We start from the raw sequence: 24,047 nt of genomic DNA, 5'->3' as shown, positions 1-24,047 counted from the left end.
CGTGGCCGTGGGAAATCCCCGCCCTGTGCTGCAGCCAGGAGCCCTGAGGACGGGGGAGTGTAGCTGCAGGTGCTTCGCCAGGTCTCATGCCTCCGACACCCCAACTGGCAGCAGGTGAGCCCCAAAATGCAGCCTGGCCGGGGCCTCGGAGCTGGGCGGCCCCAGGCTCCCTCCAGCATTCACATGCTCACCTGAGCTCACTGATTTGCCTTTCACGTGGGGCCATGTCCCCCTAAACCCCACGGCTCTGCTCGGCCCCTCCCCATTGCAATCGGGGGGGGTGCCCCCATCTCCCACGGTGGGGGTCTGTGCACTCAGCGTGAGGCCCTGGGGTGCCCCCTCTCCCCCCAAGGGCATAAAGACTTCGGTTGCTTTGGTGACACGGTCACTTCCTTTTGTTTGTTACATTTTTTGTCTTATTCAAAAGAAAAAAAAACTTGAAGCCGGCGCCGCTGTCTCGGTCTCTTTCTATTTTTGGAATCTTTGTATTAACTGCGATTAAAGCCAGGAAAGGAAAGTGACTTGGGCTGGTTATTGGCGCTGCTCGGGACTCCCTGCCGCAGCGGGGAAGGGCCTGGCCTTTTCCTGCTAATTGTCTCACAGTGCCCCCTACAGGCTCAACCCAAGACTGACGGCTCAGTGAGCTGGGTGCTGCATAGACGGATTGACCCCACCAAGAAGAGCTTAGGCCCAGATCCTCAAAGGTATTTAGGCTCCTTGCTTCCATAGGATTCAGGCCCTGCCATCTAAATACAAGGCAGATGAGGGGAAACCGAGGCACAGAAGGGGGACGTGACTTGCCAAAGGTCAGCAGCGGAGCCAGGATTAGAACCCAGGGCTCCTGAGTCCTTGGGAGGGGGGTCTACCCTCTAGGCAATGCTACCCCGGCTGGCCAGGATGGTGGCAGAAGTCCTGAAAGTGGCGTGTTGGCGTGGAGCAAGATACGGGCCTGGGCAGAGCGTCCCTCCCTGCTCTGTGGGCTCGTGGCTGGCGAAGCCGGGCGGGGGGGAGGATGATGCTGGATCTGCGCCCTCAAGGCAGTGGGGCAGGTTGTGATGCTGTCCCTTTGCTGGGTCAGCGGCTTCTGCTTTCCCAGAGTCGTCCCCGCCCTGCTAGGTTAATAGGATCCGCAGCGTGAGCCTGGGAGCTCACCCCGCGCGATGCTAATTTCCCGAAGGCTGCTGAGCTGGTGCATTAGCTCCTGGTTCTTGGCCATGTGCCTCTCCCCCGCCCCCCCTTGCAGAAAGGGGGCAGCTCTGTGCAGGGAGCAGAGCAGGGAAGTGGCCCCACGGCTTGGGGCCAACGCCGTTAACCTCCTGGTGTGGGGGTGGCAGGAGCTGCTCCGGCTCTGGGAATGGCCACACACGGGCCAGGCCCCTCAATAACCTGGTCTGCCCAGAAGATGCTTGACTGTCACCAGCCAGACCCCGGATGTTTGGCGCTGGGGTGGGCCCTACGCGCCAGCTGCCCCTTCACAGGGGGGCAGGAGGGGCTGTGGGGTGTGTCCAAGCCCTCCAGCGAGGGGAGGATGGAGACACCCTGGGGGGGCCCCTTTCCTGGGCCGGGCCCCTTTATTAGTTGCTTATCTTGCTGCTGCTATTCCACCTCTCCTGGCAGCCCCCCCCCTTGCCATCTCTGGTGCCCCCTCACTGCAGGGTAAGAGCTGCCCCCTTCAGGGCTCGGCTCCCCCCCCCCCCGAGTCTCCTGCCTCAGTTCCGTGCGGTTAATTCCTCCCCCTCCCCTTTGAATTATTAATCAGCCCGAGCACTTAAGAAAAATCGATGGGCAGAGGGCGTGGAAGGAGGCGAGCCAGGCGGTGCCGGCCTTAGCGACCCTGCCCCCCGCCGGGCTTTGACCAGGAACGAATAGCTGCTTTCCCTCTGCTTTGCCTATGTCGAGCGTGCGCCCGGGCCAGCGCTCACTGGCCAGGGTCGCCCAAAGGTGGTTGAGATGCAAACTTAGGCAAATACAAGGCCTGGGTCCGGGCGCGCCGGGTGACTGGGGCTCGTGCCAGCAGCTGCCCCGGGGTCTCGTCAACAGCCGCCTGCAGAGGACAGCAGCGAATTCAGGTGAGTCCCGGCCTGACTTTGGGGTGGCTGAAGATCAGCGTCCTTAGGGACCACTCCTGCCTTGGGCTGGGTGAGGGAGAGGGGCTGGCTGAGCTGGCCCCAGATCTGTGGGGCTCAGGGCAGAGGGTTATAGCTGGGGCTCAGAGAAGTAACTTGAAGTCCCCCCGCCCCAATTCCTGTTGGGCTCCTGGTGCATAATGCCACCATGTGGCTGTTTAATGAGAGAACTGGCGAGGGCCGTTGGCAGCAGAGGAAATTATCGAATCAAGGTGGATCTAACCGGGGTGGTGGGAAGAGATCCCAGCTGAGGCAGGATCCGAGCGCGTCCATCACTTGCTCCCTAGGCAGGAGGAACTGGTGCCAACCAAGGGTTGGATCGGGGAATGTCTTGCCAGGTTCCTCAGTACTGGGTTAGCTGGTGCCACGCGGGGAGGGGAAATCCGGCCCTGGCGTTTCCCCGCAGGGGCTCAGCAGACGCCTGCCCTGCGGCTAAAGTAGGGGCCTGAAATCGGGCAATGGTAGGAAAGGGGAACAAAACAGTGTGAACGGCCTCTGCCAACGCAGCCGGCCCAGCCCCGAAACCAGCACATTCCTGGCTAATCAAACCCAGCTGATGGCGTCTCACCGAGCCGACGCTCTCCTAGCGCTGCGGCTGGGCCGGCTCCCTGGGTCAGGTTACACCATCTGGCTTCAATGACTGAAAACTGGGGGAGACGTGGGGGGGTGGGGGAGCGGTTATGGTTTGGGCTGCCGTGAACCAGGCCCCTCTAACCCGTTCTCCTCCAGAGCCTGCAGTCAGGGCGTGTCCCTCCCTGCAGTGCAACGGGCAGCGTGGATAGAGCAGGGCCCACGCTCCGTCTGTGCCCGGGCCAGCGTGCTGGGTAGCTGGCCCCACCCCAGTGCCGGGCAGGCAGGGAGCACCCCGTGGGCAGGAGAGATCCCTGCGGTGTTCGTAAGTATCCGCAGGGTGCCCTCGGGTCTGAGCCCTGGCTGCGTCGGGGAAGCCACTGACCCCGGTGAAGCCAGAGGTGCCCAGCCCAGCCAGGGCGATGGAGCTGCCCCAGGATCTAGGGCATGGAGAATGGATCCAGAGCTTAGAAAACCTGCTCTCTGCTGGGCTCCATCCCCGGCGGTGCAGGGAGGCCGGGAGAGGCTGCTGTGCAGTGTGAATGCGCAGCTCGGCCTGACTCCGTTTGGGGTGGCACGAGAACCAGCTGGGTGGGGCCCACATGCCCTAACAGCTTCCATCTGCTGGGGTGGGGGTGGGGGGCAGGCCTGGGAAGGAGAATTCCTCCTTAAAGGGGCCATGGAGTCTCCCAAACCCCTGGCTGGCGTGACTCAGGGAGAGGCCGGGGGAGCTCTGGCTCCAAGGGGAAGCCCCAAATACCAGACACCAGCCTTTAGCAGCACAGAGGGGAGCCCCTGAGACGTGGGGCGGGGCAGATCCTCACGTGGGTGTGGGCAGAGGGGGGAGCTTCTCCCTGGGCGTTGGCTGCTGATTCACCCTGCACGCATCACCCCCGAGGAACATCCACCTCTCCTGGGACCCAGGCAGCCCCTGCATCCAGGATCCGGGCTGGCCCTTGGGGGGGGGGTGTGGGCGGGGGGGGGGTCTCATACGGATGGTGCAGCCGGCTGAGCTGCTTGGGTTCCATCTCGTGCCATTTGCGGGATCCTCTACCCCACATCCCCTCGCTTCACCCCTTTAATTCCCCCCCCCCCAAGCAAGCAGCTTCTGGGCAAAGCTTTTACAGAAGCTTTTTACACCCCTGCCTGGCTCAGCTGGGACGTGTGCGGCTGCCCTCAGGCAGGCGTGGGGCTGGCCTTGGCTCCGGGCTGACTGTCTCCTCCTGCCCAGCAGCTCCCCGGCGCAGGGCGCGATGGCTCTGAGCAGCGCTTTCAAGGCAGTTAACAACATGCCCGGCGTCATCGTCTGGAGGGTCGAGGTAAGCGGGGACTGGCATCCCCTGGGAGCTCCCAAGCCGGGGCTGGCCTGGTAACGAGGGCTTGGCTGGGAGACCTCCAGGGTGCAGCAGAAAGGAGTCTGGGCAGTGGGCTAGCGAGTGCTTCCAGTGGGCCACTTGTCTTTTCCCACGGCCCTTTCATGGGGGCTGGGCTGGGGTGTGGTGCCCTGGCCTCATTCCAACTCTAGCCCTTTATGCTGTGCGTCCCTAAAGTCCCCAGTGTCCAGGCGGGCCTCTTCACTTCCTGTCCCAAACGATGGTGTAGCATTGCTGGCACAGCTGCCCGGTGCCGCCCCAGGGGTGGCTGCCTCTGGTGCTCATGTGGGGTACTCCCATAAACAGCTGACACGCCCCTCCCTAGAGGTGGCTGCATTCCAGAGGCGGACGTGCAGGACTTCCATAAACAGCTGCCACGCCCCTCCCCAGAGGTGGCTGCATTCCAGTGGTGGACATGCAGGACTTCCATAAACAGCTGGGGGGGGGACGCTCTGGGAGGGGGGCTGTTGTGTGCCCCATGGCTGATGCCAGGAGAAGGGGAGGCTGCTCTGGTCTCAATGCACTTCTTCCTCCCCCCAGAAAATGGACCTGGTGCAGGTGCCGCCGAAATCCCACGGCAGTTTCTATGAGGGCGACTGCTACATCCTCCTCTCGGTGAGTGTCCCCAGGGCTGCAGCAATCCCTGCTGGGGGGGAGGGTCGTTAACCCCCCCAGGCGGCCGAACGGCTGGGACTCGCTCTGGGCACCGGCAGTAGAATCGTGGCGCTGGGAGTGAAGCATCCGGGTGTCACGCCCCAGGGCCCCTCGCTCTGCTTTAACCCTGATGTGTGTGGGGGACAGAAGCAGCTCGGGGAGGCCGATCTCTTCCATTTCCTCCCCTCCGCCTTGGAAGAGCTGCAGAGGGAGAGAGAGAGAGAGAGAGAGAGAGAGTGAGTGTGTGTGTGTGTGTGCGCGTGCGTGCGTGTGTGTGTGTGTGTGTGTGTGGCATAAGCACCGATGAAAGGCAAAAGCAACAGCAGTAGGTTTAAGCCTGACAAAAGGAAATGCTCTGTGCGATGTCCTGTTAGCCTGTGGGACTCCCTGCCACATGATTTGGAGGCAAGCATTCTGGTTAGGATTAGCGGCGGGAGTGAGGATACAGCAAGGAGGGCTTGTCTGTTTCGGCTTCCGGGCAGGTCCTGACAAACCGATCCCTGGTTGTAGCGGGGGCAGGGTGTCAGGACGAAATTCCCTCCCTCCCCCAGGCAGTGGAGTGGCGGGGGGGGGGGGGGCATCTGCCAGCTGGGGTCCGGGAGCACCTGCTCTGATCGGCGGGGAAGACGCAGGGTCACTTCTCGGGCTCTGTCCCTGCTGCAGACCCGGCGCTCGGGCAGCGTCCTGGCCTACGACATCCATTACTGGGTCGGGCAGAGCTCCTCGCGGGATGAGCAGGGCTGCGCGGCCATCTACACCACCCAGCTGGACGACTACCTGGGCGGGAGCCCTGTGCAGCACCGGGAGGTGCAGGGCCACGAGTCGGACCTCTTCAGAGGCTACTTCAAGCAGGGCATCATGTGAGTAGGAAGCCGAGGGACCCCGGTCCCGGTGGGCCTGGCCCACCGACCCTCCTACTTGGAGTGAGATCCTGTCCCTCCATGGGCTTCGGCTGCCCACCCCACCCAGACGGCCTGCAGGCCGTCCCCACCCACCCAGCCCCCACGCCGGGACGTCAGCCTGCAAGCATTGCAAGGAGCTGTGGCTGCAGCACCTTTTGGGGCTGGGGGTGACGGGGCCGTGGTTGCCGGGGTGAGGTCCTGGCGCCCCCCTGTGTCTCTCTCCCCTTCCCCGCTGTGGGTGCTCACCCTTCCCCCGCCCCTCTCCCCCAGCTACAAGAAGGGCGGCGTGGCCTCGGGGATGACACACGTGGAGACCAACGTCTACAACGTCCGGCGCCTGCTGCACGTCAAGGGGAGACGGAACGTCACGGCCACCGAGGTGAGCCTGGGCTCCGGCACCTGAGCCGGCCAGCGCGGCCTCCACCTCCCGACCCTGGCCTGGGCCATCGCCTGCCCTATCCCTTCTCCCCTGTGTCCCCGGCCCCCGATTCCCTGGGGCCAGCGTAGCCACTGCCTTCCTGGCGCAGCCAACGCTCTACCCGCCCCATGCCCCCACTGCCTTCCCACCCTGGTGCTGGCACAGCCCCTGCCTCCCGATTCCCCCAGCGTGGCGGCTGCCCCACTGCCCACGTCAGTGCCACTAGGGCCACTGCCGCTCGGTCCTCCTGCTTCCCCCGGTGCCAGCCTGCTCACGGCCTCCTCTCCGTTCCCCCGCCCCCGGGCGCAGGTGGAGATGAGCTGGGACAGTTTTAACCTGGGGGACGTGTTCCTGCTGGACCTGGGGAAGGTCATTATTCAGTGGAACGGCCCCGAGAGCAACACCAGGGAGCGGCTGAAGGTAGGAACCTCGCTGGATCTGCCCCACCCCACCCGGGGTTCCGGTTACTCCTTCCGCTGTAGGGAAGAGAAGTTTGGAGCATTTCTCTCCCCCTGGATCTGGATCTGAACCAGCCCCCTGGAGGGGACGGCCCCGTATCCCAAGCCCTGGCCCTATGGGGCTGGATCGGAACCAGCCCCCTGGAGGGGACGGCCCCGTATCCCACGCCCTGGCCCTACTGGGCTGGATCGGAACCAGCCCCCTGGAGGGGACGGCCCCGTATCCCACGCCCTGGCCCTATGGGGCTGGATGGGAACCAGCCCCCGGGAGGTGGGTGCGCTCTGTCCGACACCCTGGAAGGGCATTTGGCAAGCGCTGGTTCCTCTCTCCACAGACCAGGTGAGTGTGCAGGGTGCCGGGGCTGGTCTGCGTTTGTGATCAGTCCGTGATCTGCCCTTCGCCTGGCCCCACAGGCTCTCGGGCGGGAGTTATCTGGGGCCTTTGCCCAGCACTCCACAGGGAGCCGATGATTGTTCTCTTTGGGGTCTCGTCTAGGCCATGCTCCTGGCCAAAGACATCCGCGACCGGGAGCGCGGGGGGCGGGTGGAGATCAGGGTGGTGGACGGCGACCGGGAGGGAGCCAGCCCGGAGCTGACAACGGTGCTGCAGAGCGTGCTCGGGGACAGGCCGCGGAAGATCAAACCCAGCACCCCGGACGAGGTGGTGGACCAGCAGCAGAAGGCCTCCGTCCTGCTCTATCGGTAAGCGGGGAGGAGGGTGCACTGCAAAGCAGCGGGTAGTGGTGGGGGGCGCATCAGACAGGGGCTTCCCCATCTCGCTAGCTCCAGAGCGTTTGCCTGGCCTCACTCCCCATCCCTCGCTAATCCGCAGCTCCCACGCAGGCTTAGATTGAGCCAAGTGCAACGGAGCCGGCTGGGTTTTGTTCCTCGGGGATCTTCCTCCAGGGACGTCGTCCCCCCTCCCCCCCCACGCTCCCAGCGCGGCTGGCAAATTCACAAACCAAGCAGGTCTCCTGGTGGCTCCTGGATTTGCTGCAGCATCATTGGGATGGGCCCTGCTGGCCCCGTGCCCGAGAGACCCGTAGAAAGGGGAGCAGGTGGAAACTGTCCCAGAGCCCAGGGAATATTCCCATCGGATTTCCCTGGTGTCTGCTCCCCTCCTGGGCCCAGAACCCCCCACATCCCCGGCTCCCAGGGGAATAAATCCACCCCTCTCCTTTCTCTAGTGTCTCGGACTCCGGAGGGAAAATGCAGGTGCTGGAAGAGGCCACGAGGCCGCTGGTGCAGGAGCTGTTGAACCATGACGTGAGTGAAAGACGGGGGCTCCTGCCATTTAAAACCCACCTCTGTGCCCTGGGGCTCTGCTCCTGTTGCTCCACTTCACCCAGAGACCCACCTCTGCCTGCTCAGCTCTGCCCTGGGCCCTCAGCCATCTAGAGTCCTCTTTGCAGGATGGGGCTAGCGCCGAGATGGGGGAACAGATTATCCCGCATCTGGTGGCGTCTCGCGCCTGGCGCCGGCTGAGACAGGAGACGGGGCTGGACGGACGTCGAGGCTGATCCACTCTGGCAACTCCTCCTACGTCCCCTTCAATCCGGGGCTGGACGGAGCGCTGGGGTGTGGTCCGGGAAGCCCCCCGAACTGGTGTGTGGTGCCAGATTGGGTCACTTGCGCCCCATTTTAAGCCCCAACCCCCTTTTGCGCCTCACAGGGCAAGGCAGGGGAGCATCGCATGGCGCCTAATCAGCACCCCAGGGAGTGGTTTAACCTTTTCCTCCCCAGGACTGCTACATCCTGGATCACGCCGGGACCAAGATCTACGTCTGGAAGGGGAAGGGGGCTACCAAGGCAGAGAGGCAAACGGCCATGGCCAAAGCTCTGGTAGGACCCAGGTTGGGGAGGGGGGGTCTCGCTAACCGTGATGCACGTGCGGGGAGGGGGAGGAGCCGATATAGACCGGGGAGGAGTTGGGGGCCCGGAGTGAAAGCAGGATCCTGACTCCCCGCTGCCAGAGGGTGGGGGCCCCTGGCTTGGCAGCTGGGTCGCACCACTGACCGGGCTCCTTGCTGCTTTCCGCCCCGGCAGGAGTTCATCCACATGAAGGGCTACCCCTGCGGCACCAACGTGGAGACGGTGAACGACGGAGCCGAATCCGCCATGTTCAAGCAGCTGTTTCAGACGTGGACCGTCCGGGACCAGACGGTGGGGCTGGGCAAAACCTACAGCGCTGGCAAAATAGGTGAGGAAAAGTCTCCTCTCTCCTGGAGCCCGCGCCGGGCACGGCTGCCTCCCCCCGAGCCTGCAGGGCGCAGCTGCCGATCTGGCTGCAGGGAGCCGAGGGGGGCACGGCTGCTCGGGCTGTTTCCTAAACTAGCCCCCTACCCCCCCTCCACGCCGAGGTCTTCCCCAGGGTGCCGGGATACAGCGTATAGGGGCCACGCCGACTGCTGCGGCCCTGACGCCCGCATCTGCCGCCTCCCTCCCTCCTGCTAGGCTGCCGACCAAACCCCGATGCTCTTTCTCTGCAGCCAAAGTCAGCCAGGAGAAGTTTGACGCCACGCTGCTGCACGCCCGGCCCGAGCTGGCCGCCCAGGAGCGGATGGTGGATAACGGGGAAGGGAAGGTGGAGGTAGGAGCCGCGAGCCGCCCTCGGGGCACTGAAGCCGAATGCTCTGCCCTTTCCCTGGCAGGGCAGGTGTCTCTCTAGCCCCCTGCCCTGCTGGGACCAGGGGGACCCGGGCCCCTCCGCTCGCTGGGGTGCGGCCTGGGGCCCTGGCGGCCGTCGCAATGCCCAAGCTGGCAAGCCACAGGGGAGTCCAGCGCCTGCGAGCGGCTTGGGAATCCTTAGTCGTCGGGCCCGGCTGCACACGGAAGACGCCTGAGTGGCTCGCGGCGTCTCCAGGCTGGGCCGTCCAGCCCTGGTCGGTGCTGATCAACGACCTTCTGAATGACCCCAAGCAGGGGCGTGCCCAGGAATAAAACTTTAGCCGCTTTTGGAGGGGCACTTTCTGTGCCCCCCCCCTCGCCCCCAGCTGGCGGATCCGGTTCTCCCCACTGCAGCCCCAGGGCCAAAGGGGCTGCCCTCTCCCGCCCTCGCCGGGCTGGAGGAGTTCGCTCTCTGTGCCCTGGCCCGGGAGGAGATCTGTGCCCCCACTGATTGGGGAGGGCCCCTGCCCCTGCTTGCTCCCCCCTTGCGCATGCTCCTGCCCCAAAGAGGGTCCCGCGTCTGCCCGATTTCCCACGGCCCCCTTCCCCGTCCCAGCTTTGTGCAGGGAATGGGTGGGGTGCGGCCTCCCCATTGGACTGACGCTACAGTCAGCAGAAGATGACCCAAAGCTCCTTATGCTGTGGGACAACAGCTTGAGTCTGGGGGGGGACACCTGCTTTTAACGGCCCCGTTACGAAGACCGCCCTCGTCACGGGGTCAGCGCGGACCGACCCGCCGCCTGAAGAGCCCAGCGCTAGGATTCACGCGCTGCTGTCACGTCCGTTCGCTCTAGGTCTGGAGGATCGAGAATCTGGAGCTGGCGCCGGTGGAATCCCAGTGGCACGGCTTCTTCTACGGCGGAGACTGTTACCTGGTGCTATACACCTACGGCGTGAACCGCCAGTCCCGCTACATCCTGTACATCTGGCAGGTAGGCGGAACCCGGCGCCCCGTCTCCGCTCCCCGGCGCGCCGCGCTGGGGCGTTGCCCCGGCCGCGGGAGCAGACACTCCTCCGGGCCGCCGGTCTGAGCTGGCTCCTCTGTGCGTGCCCAGGGTCGGCACGCCACGCCGGACGAGCTGGCCGCCTCCGCGTACCAGGCGGTGGAAGTGGACCGGCAGTTGGACGGGGAGCCGGTGCAGGTGCGCGTGAGCATGGGCAAGGAGCCGCGCCACTTCCTGGCCATCTTCAGAGGGAAGCTGGTCATCTTCGAGGTACGGCCGCGCCGGCGGGAGCAGGGTGAAGGGGAGGCTGGGGGCAGGAGACGCTGGGCTGGATTTTTCCAGTCACCGGAGCAGCTGCTGTTTCAATTAGAGGCTGCTACCAAGATCAAGGCCCCTTTGCTCCAGGGACTGCACGAACACAGAGCTGGAGGCAGCCCCTACCCTGAAAAGCACCATCTACAACAAACAAGGGGTGGGAGGGGAAACTGAGGCACGAAGCAGGGGGAAGGGACTTGCCCGTGGTCACGCAGTAGATCAGTGGCAGAACTGGGAATGGAACCCAGGTGTCTGTTCCACACTGCCTCAGCGACAGGGCCCAGACTCTTGTTGCTGGAGTGAGGTAGAAGCTGACCGGCCTGGAGCCATAACTCTCCTGTGCAGGGGCTGGATTGTTTCACTAATGAGTGTTTCCCCATTCCCAGCTGCTGTATCCTCCCTCCAAACCCTCTGCAGCATGAGGTTCCCCCGTTAGCGCTCTCCTCCCCCAGCACAGACCCTACCCGTGCCTGCCCTAACCCAACTGGGACCACTAGGCCCCGCTCTCGCTCCTAGGGCGCCGTTGGGGTTCGTTCTCAGGCACCAGGGCTCGGCCCCCCACCCCCTTCTCTCTAGGGTGGGACATCCAGGAAAAGCAGCAACGAACCGGAACCGCCCGTGAGGCTCTTCCAGATCCACGGAACCGACCAGTCCAACACCAAAGCCGTGGAAGTCCCGGCGTTCGCCTCGTCGCTCAACTCCAATGACGTCTTCCTGCTCCGGACCCAGACCGAGCACTACCTGTGGTACGGCAAGGTAAGGGGCGGCCTGGCGCCGGCCGGGCAGCCAGCGGGAAGCGAACCCCCCCCCGCCCCGCGAGCGTCCCTCCCCCGTCGCTGTGTGCCAGCTTCTCTCCTTGCCCGCCAGGGCTCCAGCGGGGACGAGCGGGAAATGGCGAAGCAGCTGGCTGCAACCATCTGTGACAGCACCCAGGAAACCGTGGCCGAGGGGCAGGAGCCAGCAGCGTTCTGGGAAGTGCTGGGAGGCAAAGCCCCTTACGCCAGCGACAAAAGGTACCAGGGCACAGAGAGGGTCGCGCTGACGGTCTCAGCCAGGGAGGGGTGCTGAAGGAGCTGTGTGTTGCAGGCTCCAGCAGGAGGTCCTAGATCACCCGCCCCGGCTCTTTGAATGCTCCAACAAGACCGGACGCTTCATAGTGACAGAAGTGACCGACTTCGGCCAGGACGACCTGAGCGAAAGCGACGTCATGCTGCTCGACACGTGGGACCAGGTGCGCTGGGAGAGCAAAAGCCACCGGCTTCCGTTTGCCCAGCCCCAAACAGGAGCTCCTGTTGGCCGGAAAATCCCTGGGACTTGGGTTTTCCAGGGGGCTTTTTAATTAAAGACACGTCAGCTGTCCCAATGTGAGAGTTGCCCAGAGTGGGATAGCGGAGGGGTTGGCTACAGGCCGGGGAGGGGTGGGGGGGTCCTGGTAGAACTGTCTGTCTGGAGCATTTGGAGCTGGACTAGCAGGGGGGCTGGGGGTCAGGATTGAGGGGCATTGGTAGAGTTGGGGGGAACCCAGGACTGGATGATGCACAAATCCCAGCTGAGGTTCTTTGGCCTCTATTAGGCAGGAGGTCAACCAGGTTATTACAACCGGCCCTTCTGGCCTTAAGCTCCGGCTCCAGTCCCGTTCCTGGCTAATTTGCGTTCCACTGACCAGTGAGACTTTTCCCCTTGCAGGTCTTCTTGTGGCTCGGGACGGACGCAAACGCCACGGAGAAAGAGGCAGCGCTGGCCACTGCTCAGGAATATCTCCGCACCCACCCCAGCGGGAGGGACACGGACACGCCCATCTTGGTGGTCAAGCAGGGCTTTGAGCCCCCCAACTTCACCGGGTGGTTCGTAGCCTGGGACCCACACAAATGGAGCGTGAGTATAAACAAGGTGGAAGGCTGGTGGGCAAGTGGGGCGGGAGGCTCCATCCGGGAGACGGGGCAGAGTTTCTCACGCTCATCTGCTGCTCTGGATGAGAGTGCACAGTCCAGGGGCACCTGCCTCTCCTCTCTGCTAACCCAGGGCCTGGCCTTGAGCAGATGGGGAAAGGAAACTGAGCCTGAGACTAGCAGGGCCCAGTGAGGGCTTTTTGGTTGCTGATAAGGAGCCAACGGGGGAGATTGTTGAAGGCACCCAGGGGAGTCAGCTGCCCAGTATCCACTGCCTTTCCCCGGAGGCCTGGCTGATCTCCACACTCAAGTCTCCAGTTTCTTCTCTCCTCTCGCTGGGATGGGAACAATGGAGAATGTAAAGAGGGGAGGAGAAAGTCACCACACAAGGAATAAGGCTGGGCCAGAGGAGTGACCAGGTCACTCATTTCCAGCAGCCTGGAGCGCTTGGTCAACTGAGTGTGAACAAACATGCGTTTGAATAGGGCTCAATGTAACTATCTAGGAACAAGGAAGGGCGGCCATCCCTCCGGTGGGGGGGACTCTAGCCTGGGGAGCATGACGGCCAAGCAGCTGACCATGACCTCCCAGTGTGATCCTGGGCTGCATAACCAGGTGAATCTCGAGTAGGAGGAGAGAAGTGATTTTGCCTCCGTATCTGGCACTGGTGCGACCGCTGCTGGAATCCTGTGTCCGGTTCTGGTGCCCACAATTCAAGAAGGATGTTGATAAACTGGAGATGGGGCAGAGAACCACCATGCGACTGATTAAAGGATTAGAAACCTGCCTTATAGTGATAGACTCAAAGAGCTCGATCTATTTATCACCGTGTGTAAGTACCTACGTGGGGAACAAATATTTAACCACAGGCTCTTTGCTCTAGCGGAGGAAGGTAGAACACGATCCACTGGCTGGAAGTTGAAGCTAGACGTGTTCAGACAGGAAATAAGGTGTAAGCTTTTAATGGTGAGAGTAATTAACCACTGGAACCATTTCCCCAGGGTCATGGTGGATTCTCCTTCACTGACGGCTTTTAAATCAAGCTTGGCCGTTTTTCTGACTGATCTGCTCTAGGAATTAGTTTGGGGCACTTCTCCGGCCTGTTACAGGTCAGACTAGATGATCACAATGGTCCCTTCTGGCTTTGGAGACTTGCTGACAAGAGATTCACTCAAGCCGCTCTCTCCTCCTCTAGTTGCATTCCCAGGTTGACCGCAGGAGTTCGCAGTTCCGGTACGGTAACAGCTGGGCAGTCGGGCACCTCCCCGTGAACAGGGCAAGACTCCCCCCACCCTGTTGTTGCTATAACCATGGCTAATGGGTGAGCTGTGGGGTTCTCAGCTTTCTGTGTCCTTCCAGGAAGGGAAGACTTACGAGCAGCTGAAGGAGGAGCTGGGAGATGCTTGTGCCGTTGTCAGGATCACAGCGGTGAGTTGTGTTTGTGGCGCGCGGGGGGAGGAGGGAGGCAGCCGGAACTGGGTGGGATTCATCTCAGGTGGCCAAAGATAGGGATGACTTCCAGGAAGCAAACTGACCCCACATCTCCCCCTGCTGCAGAACATGGGGTGGGACATGTCCCCTCCTGCCAGGTTAGCGGGTGTCTAGTCCTCTGGGGAGTCACATAGAGACTCTGCTCTGCACGCTGCTACTCCCCTGCCTGGTCTCTCCTTGCCCCACTGTGCCCATACTTACAACTTACAGCGAGGTCGCGGGCAAACTCTCCTACGTGCCCTGACCACGTCCACTGGGTCTTTCCTGCCTGTCTCATGCAAGACCTTGGGCTGGGCAGCCACCCGCCAGCCTAAAGCACCTGCCGCTCCCATTAATCTCCTCAAAACTGCTACCAATCAGCCCCTAAGCGCCTCGACAAACTGCTGTGCCCAGGCAGAGAGCTGAAGCGACAACCCTCTACGTTTACCCAGCACCTTCCAGCTAGAGAGAGCCCAAAGCACACTGCAAATGGCACCCGTAGGAGTGCTGTCCCCTGCCAGAGAAATGCAGCCACTTCTGGGGTAGAACACAACAGCGGTTTAACAGTGCAGAGCAAAACAAGCCCATTTCTGGGCACAGGTGACGTGGGATCTTGTAGCTACGTAAAACTGTAAGGGGACCTGCAGGGAGGCTGAATGCAATTGAAGGGATCCCAGCAAGAACAGCTGGACCCCGGGGCTCTTTCATGCAGCCACTTAACTGAGTTAGGACCAAAGTCTCAGCAGAGAGGGGCTCTGAGCTAGGGAACCTGCCTCTCCTGAGCTAGGGAACCTGACGTGCTCTGGGGTGTTCCTCCTTCCACCCGCGCTGCGTAGGATCTGAACGGGACGGCTCTCTCTCCCAGCCCTGGGGCCCAGAGTGCTGGCATGGCTCGGTTCTACCCTCTAGAAGTGCTAACCAACCAGATGGAGGAACTGCCTGGAGACGTAGACCCTGCCAAGAAAGAGGTGAGCTCTGGGGACCAGGCACTTGGGCTCAGATCCTGCAGGGATTTAGCCCCCCCAACTCCCACTGATTTCAACAGGCATCTAAACCCCTTCTGGGAATCCGGGCCTGGCTCGTGATGTGGAAGGGTTTTGAAAACCTTCCCTCCCGCCGGCAGCCCCCTAGAGGAGCTGAGGGTTTATTGGAGAGGCCTAGGGGGGAGCAGCGAGTACCCACTGCACTGGCTCTTGCTACCTCCTGGGACTGGGCTGTTCCAGCAGGTTGTTGGGCTTCCATTGAGCCAATGAACTTGTCTCCTCTTGGTAACTGTCTAGGCTGCAGCCTCGGCTTCCCTGGGTACTGTAATCAGAGGGAGCTTTTGTGGGCTGCCAGGCATCTCGACAGAGCCACTCAGCTTTCCGCTGCCGGAGGCAGAGTCCCCACCCAGCACTTCCGTAGAGTCAAGGGGAAGCAGCCTGGTCTCCTTTCCTACCTAGCTACACCCCCTTAGGTTCCAAAATGACCTTCCTGCGGCCACTGCACCCCACCCCACCCCTGCTAACCTGCCCGGCCTTTTCTCTGCCAGAATTACCTCTCCGAAAGTGACTTTGTGGCTGTGTTTGGAATCGGGAGGGAGGAATTTGCTGCTCTTCCCAGCTGGAAGCAGATCAACTTGAAGAAGGAAAAAGGGCTCTTCTAATGATGAGAACGGCACACCCAGCCAACAGGTGGAGACCATCCAGAGCCCCACATCATAGGGGTGGGCTCTGGCTTACCAGGGCTATGCTACACCTGGGACCGATGCAGTAAGGGACAGGAAAGGGGGGGCAGTTTTTACTCTTGCAAGTGTATTCGATCAGCTGATAGTTTAGCTTTTTATACCCATTTATGGTCATTTCCTTTGTGGCCGTGCAGCCAGGCATGCGGGCTGCATTTCAGCTTCACCCGGCCGACCAAGCGCAGGAGGCTGAAAACAAAATACTACGTACCACTAGCTCCGGCTTCCAGACCTCAGCAATTGTCTCAAACCTTTAGTGCTGGTGGCAGGACAACTGTACCTGCTGACATCTCCTCTCCGGAGGAGCACCTCACGCAGGTGATGCTAGTTTGCAAACAGTAGAAGGTCCAGTTCTAGCACATCTTCTGCCTGTAGCCTCCCCGCCTGGGTCACTTTTTAAAAATAAAGATGTATCATATGAACTAGATGTGGTGCCTTAATGCTTACTACCAAGCAAGCTGGGTGGACAAATCTGTGTGTGAGCGATACCCAGCAGCGCTGCGGCTGGCACTTAATGCCCTAGTGCCTGGGCGGGTTTCTCCTAGGACCTGCCAAGAAGTTCTTTACCCCCATTTCTTCAGTCTTGCCTCTGTCCACATTGAGTCTTAAACACACTCAAGACCCACAAATCCCAGCCTACTGCTACACCTCAGCAGCCGGGCATTTAACTGAGTCGCCAAGCTACAAGCTCCCCCAAGGCTGTGAAGTGTCACAGCTGCAGCCGGTAACAGATCAGGCTCCCCCTTGATTGGATGCAGCAGTGTCTCAAAATGCACCCTCCTGCACGGCAGCTCTGTCTCCAGGGGAGTGGCTCACGCTGTAGCAGAGACACACCTGGCCAGAGGTCTATTACAGGCTGAAACAATTTCCTCCAGGCAAAAATCATGGCCCTTTTATCACAGGTTGGAGCCAGCTGAAGAGGAAGGTGGCAGTCCTGCATACAGGCCAAATACTCACTACTGTTTGGGCTGGGATCAAAGTGGAAGCTTCTCCAGCTGGCTAGCCAAGCACTGGAGCCTTCTTCCTAGTGGGCAGCATACATGGCCCCGGTCTGCTGCACCTGCTGAAGAATCAGCTTGTGCCCCTTGAGACATCACTCAGTTCCCTGGCAGGATCGTGTGCGCCCAGGGACAGGAACTGTTCTTCGGGTGGGTCTAAGCAACATCAGGCAACACCCCTGCCACACTGCTAGCTGGCTGCCCTACACGGTTATTGTCCAGGGGAGGGGATGTGAGTGAAGGGGCTAGTCTGGTTTTGTGGGAGTAGCTTAAGAGGAGGAGAGTCTGGGATCAGCGGATGGATATTGGTCTAAATGGTTAAACCTCAGAGGGTCCCTATCCTGGCCCCATGGGGTTAAGATTATTTCAATATATACTGCAGCAGTCTGTGCATGTAGCTTGAACCATCAGCCGCGATCCAACACTCCCTGCTGACTTCCCTAGAAACAGGCCAGCCCACTGGATATAAAATGCCCGCCTATGCTTAGTACAGGACAGTTACCAAGGTCCTTTTTAATTCACTATTGATCCTGTCTCATAATTATTTCCTTACTGATCCGATATGTAAATGCCCGGCCCACGGCCACAGACGTGAGATTACGAAGCGTTTTCTTCTTGTGCGAGACGTTGCTGCGTCTCCTCCGCTTCTGGTATCTCTGTGTCCTCGCCGCACTCGAACCGCACAAAGTCCAGCACAGACACACCTTGGGGCTGCACGTACTGGCCCAGGGTAAGGCTGGGGTCCAGCAAGAAAGGCTGGGCAAGCATTTTGGTTTCCGTGTCTCCGCCAGGTTCATCCTCCAGAGATCCCACCGACAGAGGGGCCATTCCCACTACATGCTGGCCCAGCCTCCGGCCTAGATCAGCAAGGTTTGACTTCTGGCTCTGCTCAGAGGCGTGGCAGACCACTAAGGCCCCGTACTTCCCAAGCGCCACGTTAGACAGGGAGGGATTATCCGCTGGCAGCGCCCCATGGACGTAAGAGCCAATGTAGTAGGTCGCTGGCACGGCCATCCAGGCAGCCCTCTTGATAACCATGTTCTCCCCGAGTTTGCCTTTAAAAACCCAAAACAAGAACAGGTCTTATTTCACTCTGAAAGGGACAGATCAGGCCGAGTGTTCTGGGGCAGAGCCATTTGCTGCAGCTTTCTGCTCTCTCCTGCCCCACCTTTGAGATGTCAGGTTCCTTGGTAGTTTTGCTGCTCAAGGCTGGAGAGGTGTCTCAATATAGGTACTAGGCCTGTCCCCACAGTATCTGACCCTCTCCCCTGCATTTAATAAAACAGGAAACCCCTTTCTGTAAGAAAGAGCTTGGTTAGCTCACTGCGTATTAGAAATGCTAGAATGACAGCACACTGCAGTAGCCTAAAGGGATGCCCCACATCAGAAAACTCCCTCCGGACTACTTTGCAGCAGTACGACTTCTGAGTGCCTGAGAGTGGTTACAGGACAGTTCACAGAATTTAATGGTCCCCAACTAAGCCTCACTGCATCCTCCGTGCTGTCAGAGGCATCAGCACAAGCAGTTTCCGTGAGGCTGGAAACAGACAAGACTCATGGCAGCCAGCCCCATGAACGCAGGACGAAAGGTGGAATCCTCCCAGCGGAAGGGGTTTCTCAGTCAATCACACAATCACCTCCCTGATTTGTATCTTCTAACCGACATCTGGTACTAGAGCACCCACCTATAGCTAGAGCCAGCTGGTCGCTGAGCAAACATCCAGCAGGCCCGGTCCGCAGTTGAGAAAGCTCAGCTGCCTTCATGAAACGCTGAAAGAGACAGAGAGAACGGATTAACTGCAAGCCCCCTGACTCTGGGAGAGCAGGAGCCTCCGGCCCCCAGCAACTCCAAGAGATGCCTCATGTGGTGTATCCTCACACAGCACCGCCAGACGACCTCCTATTCAATTGACTTCTACACATTGGAGATTACGCAGAACAAATTCCTCCAATACTTCATCATGTCCCCTAATCCAAACAAGGATTTTGAGGCGGGATAGCTGCTTTGCTGAGACATATCTCAGCAAAGGGGCTTGGCCGAAAGCTCATGATTGGGAAGGACGTCTTAGTCAGGCCAGCATCAGTGAGAATTCCACTTCAGCGAGATGCATTTGATGTAGTAAATCCACCTTCCCGAGAGGCGGCACCAAGGTTGACGGAAGAACTATTCCGTCGACCTAGCGCTGGCTACATGGGACTTTGATCTGTCAGGGGAGTGGGGTTTTTACACCCCTGAGCGAAGTAGCTGGGTCGATCTAATTTTCTAGTGTAGATTCGCTCTATGCCTATACTCAAAGTTTTGCTGACATAGCTATGTTGGTGTGAAAAAAAAAAAGTCACATCCCCTAGACAAAACAGTTGTAACATCAAAGTCCCAAGTGTAGACACAACTGTGCTGCTAGAAGTGTGCTTCCGTTGGCCTACGTAAAAAGAACAGGAGTGCTTGTGGCACCTTAGAGACTAACAAATTTGAGCATAAGCTTTCATGGGCTACAGCCCACTTCATCGGATGTATAGAATGGAACATATAAGAAGAGTCTATATACGGTGAGTCTCCACTAGGGGGCTCTGCCAACAGAGCTATACTGGCAAAGTGCAGACAAGGCCACCACATCTTTGTGGCTCAATAGCACTTCCCTACCTCATGGAGGTGCTGGGAGGAACATCTCTATTCAAGAGGGAGAGGTGGTCCGATGGGGGGGGGGGAGGAAGGATAAGTCCTTTCGATAGATCTCTTACCTTGATATATGTGGTTAAATGGTCCTTAGCGCCTTGATGGTGGAACATTGTCCCAGATGCTGCTTGCCGAACTAACTGTTGAAATTTGACATTTCTGGCCACAAAGTCCGTCTCGCAGTTCACCTGGTAGAGAGAAACAGCTGGTTATCCTGAAGTCATTGTCTGACAGCTGCCACTCCACTTAAGGGGTGGCCGTTACAGCAGTCGGAGCTGCTGTCAGGGAAGTCAGCAGCCCGATGTGACAGAAATAAGCCCTCCACCTTTTCAGAGCAGGCTATTACTATTCTACTTAGAAACAGAAACAAACCCTCCGTCAGTCCTACAGTTAAAAGGAATCCATGTAGTATCATTCATGCCAGATCTTCTCGGTTAATCATGATTTAACTAGACAGATTTGTCTATTTAATATTTTAAGCAAGTTAAACTCACAGCTGCAAGATTTGAGCTTATGCCCACGGGCCAGCTCAAGCTACCAGGTTAATACGACTTACTCCATCCCAAGGAAAGGGTCCCTCACACACTAGGGGAGGAGCTTACCTCCACCATCACTGCCGCGTTCCCCTCCTGCAGCAGCCCGATAAGGCCTTCTTTTGTCTTCCTGCCCTGCAGTTTGGAAGCTTTGCTCCATCCCTCCTTTTGGGCCTGCTCATGCAGCCAGGCTTCAGCCTTTGAAGACAAAACCAAGAAGATGAACCCAACAAAAGTCAGTTCAGAGCCCAAACTCTCTGCTTGACCTAAGTTTGGTAACACTGAAAGTGGAAAAGTAGCCTCATAGGAGAGACCATAATGGTCACACCACGTCCTAATGGTTTCAAAAAATGCAAGAAACCCAAGCCAACAGGACACTGACCGACTGTGTGGTGCTGTCCCATTCGGGATGATTATTTGCAGTGCCGTTGTAGCCATGTTGGTCCCAGCACATGAGAGAGATGAGATAATATCTTTTACTGGACCAACTTTTGTTGATGGAAGGTACAAACTTTTAAGCTACACAGAGCTCTTCTTTAGGTCTGGGACAGAAAGCAGAGTATCTGCGCTAAATACAAGTTGGGAAAGATTGTTACGCAAGAGGAGTAATGCACGTTGGAGGTGGTCTCTTGAAATGAAGTGCGCAATTAGGGGTTAGATTCTTATGCATAAAGGGTTTGAATGTAAGAATGGCCATACTGGGTCAGACCAAAGGTCCATCCAGCCCAGTAACCTGACAGTGGCCAATGCCAGGTACCCCAGAGGGAGTGAACCTAACAGGTAATGATCAAGTGATCTCTCTCCTGCTGTCCATCACTGCTCTCTGACAAACAGAGGCTAAGGACACCATTCCTTACCCATCCTGGCTAATAACCATTAATGGACTTAACCTCCATGAATGTATCCAGTTCTCTTTTAAACCTTGTTATAGTCCTAGCCTTCACAACCTCCTCAGGCAAGGAGTTCCACAAGTTGACTGTGTGCTGTGTGAAGAACTTCCTTTTATTTGTTTTAAACCTCTTGCTCATTAAGTGGCCAATTAAGGGTAGCAACAGTGAGGTGTGTTACAAACTGTTGCAATGAGCATCTCTGGTAAGTCCATGGCTTTTGGTGGCTAGCAGAGTTATGAATTTAAGTTCCCTGGCTTGCCTTTTGAAGGTGTTGGACAGGTTTCCCTTGAGGACAGTATTGAAAGATCAGATATGGAGTAATCACTTTGTGAAGTGTTCAACCACAGGTGATATTGTGCTTTTGTGGTATACCATTTTTCTGGGTGAGTTCATTTGAGAGCTGAGTGATTGGTTTCACCCATCTAGTTGTTAGTGGGGTATCTGATGCACTGGATGGGATACAGCACATGTTGCAATAGGCATATAGACTCATAGACTTTGAGGTCAGAAGGACCATTATGATCATCTAGTCTGACCTCCTGCATATGTAGGACCCATGAATCTTGAAAGGTATGCTGGGGAGTGTTGATCACTGTAGCAGTGGAGATGTATCTGCAGGTTTTGTATCTGTTGTTCTGGCAGGGTCTGGTGGTGCTTGAGTTGGTGTGTTCTGGTCTGTGGCAGGGTGGATTTGATTTAAATCAAATTGATTTCAATCACTAATCAAGAAGACTCTATTCAATCATGGATTTCTGCAAAAAAGTGCATTCTGGAATATGCTGCTTAAACAGTTTCACTTTTGTTTCTACTGTCTGTTCCTCCCGTCTCACATTTATCTCCAGACTTCTTCTCCTTGTCCAGATCTATTCCGCCTCCAACAGTTTTCTATTCATTGAACTTTTTGAAACTTTGCACTTTTAGAGAGGTAAGAGATTGACTCTGTGTACACAAATTTGCAGCGGGACAAAAGGGTTGAGGTCTGTTATTTCTCATCTCTATATATTTATTTGTTTAAAAACATTTTTGCTGTTAACCATGTTATCTCTGGAGACACAAATCCTTAGTTTTGAAAACTGCAAAACTCAGCATCTCTGATGGTATCTTCTAGACTGAGCACTGAGTCCCATTGGGTAGATAGAAAGATTAACCTAAATAATCTATGCAGAAGCCCCTGGATTCCTAATCCATGACTATTGGAGCTTATTTACAAAACTTTTCTTAAACATTACATGAACATATTGTCTCACTATAGAATTAGAATTTATAATCCCTATTCCATGATGAGATATCTTTGAGCTATAATGTATCTTAATTAAAACGATCTTTAGATGCTTTTTGAGGAAAAAACATTTTATCAAAAAAATCCAATTTAAATAAGAATTTTTTTTTTTTAAATAATTGATTTTTATCCACCCTGGTCTATGGGGCGCTTGCTTCTGATGAGTTTGGCAAGGCTTGGGAGTTGTTTGAAGGCCAGAAGAGGGGGTTCAGGAAACATTTCTTTCAGGATGTGGTCCTCATCAAGTATGGGTTGTACTTGTTTGATGATAAGCTACAGCGGTTCCAGTGTGGGGTAGTAGGTGACAACTAGGGAGGTGAGGTCAGTGGGTTTCTTTTTCATGTACTGATGCAGGTTCTTCCAGGGTATCTGGATGTCCCTTTCTATGATACGACCTACTTTGCTGGGGGAGTGTTCTTGTTTAGCAAAGGCAACTTTAAATGTGTTTAGGTGTGTATCCCAGACTCTCTCTTTGGAGCAAATTCTGTGATAACAGAGTGCTTGGCTGTAGATTATGGATTTTTTGGTGTGTCTGCAGTGGTTGCTTTGCATGGTGATCAGTGGCTTCTTGTATAAAGTTGTTAGTAGGATCCCACTGTTGAAGCGGATTGTGGTGTCTAGGAAGCTGATGTCCGTGTGGGTGTGTTCTAGGGAGTTTGATGGATGGGTGGTGGTTGCTGAAGTTGTGGTGGAAATTAAGGGAATTTAGATCCCTGCCCAGAGAATGAAAAGATCATTAAAGTATCTCAGCTATTTTGTTGGTTTCATGGTGCATTTTTCCAGAAATTCTTCCTTGAGGCGGTCCACGAAGAGGTTGGTAAAGTGGGGAGCCACACCAGTACCCACGGCTGTTCCCCTGGTTTGGACAGCTATAGAGATCACAACATTATCCAGACCTTTCTAAAAACCAAGCCTTTGATGATCAATGCCCGTTGGAGGGAATCCTACATAATGACTACAACAGAAACACGATTAAACCTATTGCCTTGGTATCTATGCACCATCTCCTTTTAGTATGGACTGAGGTAAGTAAAAGGAACCACTCAGTTTTAAATATACCCTTCCTTTGTTTTTATACACCTGAATGCAGTGCGCACCCTCCCCGCACCCAAGTAGGAATTCCAGTCTCAACTCACTCAGACTGACACTTTGAAAGAAGCCTAAGGGAGTTAGGCACCCAAATCCCACTGAAATTCAGTGCAATGTCAGGGTGAAGTTCAAGCAGCTCTCACCTGTTTGGAGTCGCCACTGAACTTCTCTAAGGCTTTCTTACAATTCACGAAGGAATAACCGGTTTTCTTCCTGAGCTTCACCAGCAGCTCCTTATCTGCCGCAAACACACGGAGACCAGCGTGAAAGAGACAAACCGGCTGCCAGGAAACGACCTGCTGGCGGTGAGAAGATAAAAGTTGAAGTTGCATGCAGGAGAGGCCCCCTGGATGCTGAAGAAAGGGGTAAGGAACAGCCTCATGCTGGGGGTGACCGAACCCCAGCCCTGCTGTCTATCTCAGCATTAGCTTAGTTCAGCCCCCTACTGTGTAACCCCTTCCTCTCATTTGCTCCCACTGGCTTCATGCTCCTTACTGCCTCCCGCTGCAAGTGTATGCACAGGCCGGGAACCCGCCACTGGAGGAGCTCGGACAAGGCCCAGGCTGGGCTGGGGCAGCACGTGGCTCCAGTGACGGCCGCCCCGGGCCAGCACCAGGCCGGGGGAAGCGGGGAGGGGGGGGGGTCACCGTGCCCCAGGCTCGGGAGGGCGGGAGCGAGCCCCATACCCCGAGTCCGGGGGGGGGGGGTTGAGGAGGGAACCCAGGCGTCCTGCCCCGCCCCCTACAGGAGCCAGGATAGGCGGGGGGGGAGGGGCCGGGACCAGCTCCCCTGGGGGGGTCAAACCCCGACCTACACACCCCCCCTCACCGGCCCCGGTCGGGCCCCCCCGCGCAGGGGGCCGCAAATTCCGGTCAGGGCCGCCCTCTGCATCCCGCTCCCTGCCGGGGCCGGCCGCCGCGGCGCGCACGTTATACGTCACACGTCCCGCAGCCTATAGGCACCGGCATAAGCAGCCAGCCCGAGGGCGCGTGCGCGAGAAACGCCCCCGCCGCCTGATCACGTCGGCGCCGTGAACCCTCGCGGAGCCGATTGGCCGTCGCAGATGATGACGACA

At 57.7% G+C, this 24,047-nt stretch overlaps 2 protein-coding genes across 5 annotated transcripts; one reads left to right on the top strand and one right to left on the bottom strand.

Moving 5' to 3' along the window:
- Positions 1-1,987: 1,987 nt before the first annotated feature.
- AVIL (advillin) lies at positions 1,988-15,914 on the top strand. 3 transcript variants are annotated; one of them, XM_044995375.1, is made up of 20 exons: positions 1,988-2,069; positions 3,931-4,015; positions 4,610-4,684; positions 5,387-5,583; positions 5,896-6,004; positions 6,353-6,463; positions 6,998-7,203; positions 7,689-7,767; positions 8,245-8,343; positions 8,548-8,701; positions 8,991-9,091; positions 9,963-10,100; positions 10,224-10,382; positions 11,004-11,183; positions 11,295-11,440; positions 11,514-11,658; positions 12,114-12,302; positions 13,676-13,744; positions 14,623-14,754; positions 15,318-15,914. In XM_044995375.1, the coding sequence occupies exons 2-20, from the start codon at positions 3,950-3,952 to the stop codon at positions 15,429-15,431; spliced, it is 2,469 nt and encodes an 822-aa protein (XP_044851310.1). In that variant the 5' UTR covers positions 1,988-2,069; positions 3,931-3,949; the 3' UTR covers positions 15,432-15,914. The 3 variants fall into 3 exon arrangements, with proteins under 3 accessions (XP_044851310.1, XP_044851309.1, XP_044851312.1); XM_044995374.1 differs by lacking the exon at positions 1,988-2,069 and adding an exon at positions 2,675-2,738; XM_044995377.1 differs by lacking the exon at positions 1,988-2,069 and adding an exon at positions 2,975-3,021.
- A 1,112-nt stretch (positions 15,915-17,026) lies between these two features.
- On the bottom strand, positions 17,027-23,952 carry TSFM (Ts translation elongation factor, mitochondrial). Of its 2 annotated transcripts, none has more exons than XM_044995373.1 (6): positions 23,801-23,952; positions 23,116-23,268; positions 19,784-19,912; positions 19,247-19,369; positions 18,193-18,277; positions 17,027-17,562 (listed from the first exon to the last, which is right to left on the bottom strand). In XM_044995373.1, exons 1-6 carry the CDS (start codon positions 23,861-23,863, stop codon positions 17,105-17,107), a joined length of 1,011 nt encoding a protein of 336 aa, XP_044851308.1. In that variant the 5' UTR covers positions 23,864-23,952; the 3' UTR covers positions 17,027-17,104. The 2 variants fall into 2 exon arrangements, with proteins under 2 accessions (XP_044851308.1, XP_044851307.1); XM_044995372.1 differs by having other exon boundaries at positions 23,116-23,271; positions 23,801-23,945.
- Between the last annotated feature and the right edge of the window lie 95 nt (positions 23,953-24,047).

Source organism: Mauremys mutica, chromosome 20, assembly GCF_020497125.1.
Source record: "Mauremys mutica isolate MM-2020 ecotype Southern chromosome 20, ASM2049712v1, whole genome shotgun sequence".
Lineage (NCBI taxonomy): Eukaryota > Metazoa > Chordata > Testudines > Geoemydidae > Mauremys > Mauremys mutica.
Note: the sequence above shows the minus strand (reverse complement) of the source record. Positions and strands in the feature narration are given on the sequence as shown.